At 40.1% G+C, this 1146-nt stretch overlaps 1 protein-coding gene across 2 annotated transcripts in view; it reads right to left on the bottom strand.

Annotated features, from left to right (window-relative positions):
* The window catches only part of LOC106882076 (uncharacterized), a 25715-nt gene that overhangs the window by 5699 nt on the left and 18870 nt on the right, over window positions 1-1146 (bottom strand). For both annotated transcript variants that reach the window (XM_052972638.1, XM_052972637.1), the window contains exon 5: window positions 421-471. In XM_052972638.1, the coding sequence (XP_052828598.1) occupies window positions 421-471 (51 nt within the window). The remainder of the gene's footprint in view (window positions 1-420; window positions 472-1146) is intronic.

Below are 1146 nucleotides of genomic sequence, written 5' to 3'. Positions count from 1 at the left end.
ATATATATAAGGACTTTCGAGCGAGATCGTTGCCAGTGCCCCCGGACTGGCTCTTGTGTGGGTGGCACATAAAATGCACCATTTTGAGCGTGGCCGTTGCTAGTACCGCCTGACTGGCCTTCGTGCCAGTGGCACGTAAAAGCACCCACTACACTCTCTGAGTGGTTGGCGTTAGGAAGGGCATCCAGCTGTAGAAACTCTGCCAAATCAGATTGGAGCCTGGTGTAGCCATCTGGCTCACCAGTCCTCAGTTAAATCGTCCAACCCATGCTAGCATGGAAAGCGGACGTTAAACGATGATGATGATGATGATTCTACAATCATTAAGGGGTGCATCAGGGTGCATTTTGTGCTGCCTTGCTACACCCATGTCAGTAATCACTGTATAAATCAAAGAACTGAATCTAGGTAATTACTTACTTTGTATTTGTTCCGTGCGGGTGGCAGGGGCGGAGCATTCTTCTTGGGTATCTGGAATGGTGAAAAAAAAAGGTGAGCAATAAAACAAACAAAACATTTACAAATCTTTTTAACTGAGGTATCAGAGAGCTGTTGGTAAGAGGAAGATTAGGGTATCGAGTTTCATTGCATTTTATTATCTGGCACAAAGAAAGAGTATTTAATTAAAATAGTCATCTATGTATCATTCATGCTGTTGATAGGCCCTGTTACAACAGTATTTGTTCTGAGATAACATCTCTTCTGAAGTTGCTAAGAGATGTTATTTCGGGACAAGTACTGCAGTCAACTGGCCTATCAGCAGAATTCTTTTATTTGTTTCAGTTATTTGACTGCAGCCATGCTGGAGCACTGCCTCAAGTCGAGCAAATCAACCCCAGCACTTATTCTTTGTAAGCCTAGTACTTAGCCTATCGGTCTCTTTTGCCGAACCGTTAAGTTACGGGGATGTAAACACACCAACATCAGTTGCCAAGCGATGTTGCGGAGACAGACACAGACACACAAATATATATATATATATATAATCCCTGTATATTTATGATGATAAATGGTTTTACCGATAAAGGTTTTTTCATACTGAACTACTTGGCAAAATTGTTAATTGTTAATTCTATTATTAATTGACGATTCCCTGCCCTTATTCTTGTATATTTTATATATATATATATATATATATATATATAT

The sequence above is a fragment of the Octopus bimaculoides genome, chromosome 14, assembly GCF_001194135.2.
Source record: "Octopus bimaculoides isolate UCB-OBI-ISO-001 chromosome 14, ASM119413v2, whole genome shotgun sequence".
In the NCBI taxonomy this organism is placed as follows: Eukaryota; Metazoa; Mollusca; class Cephalopoda; order Octopoda; family Octopodidae; genus Octopus; species Octopus bimaculoides.
Note: the sequence above shows the minus strand (reverse complement) of the source record. Positions and strands in the feature narration are given on the sequence as shown.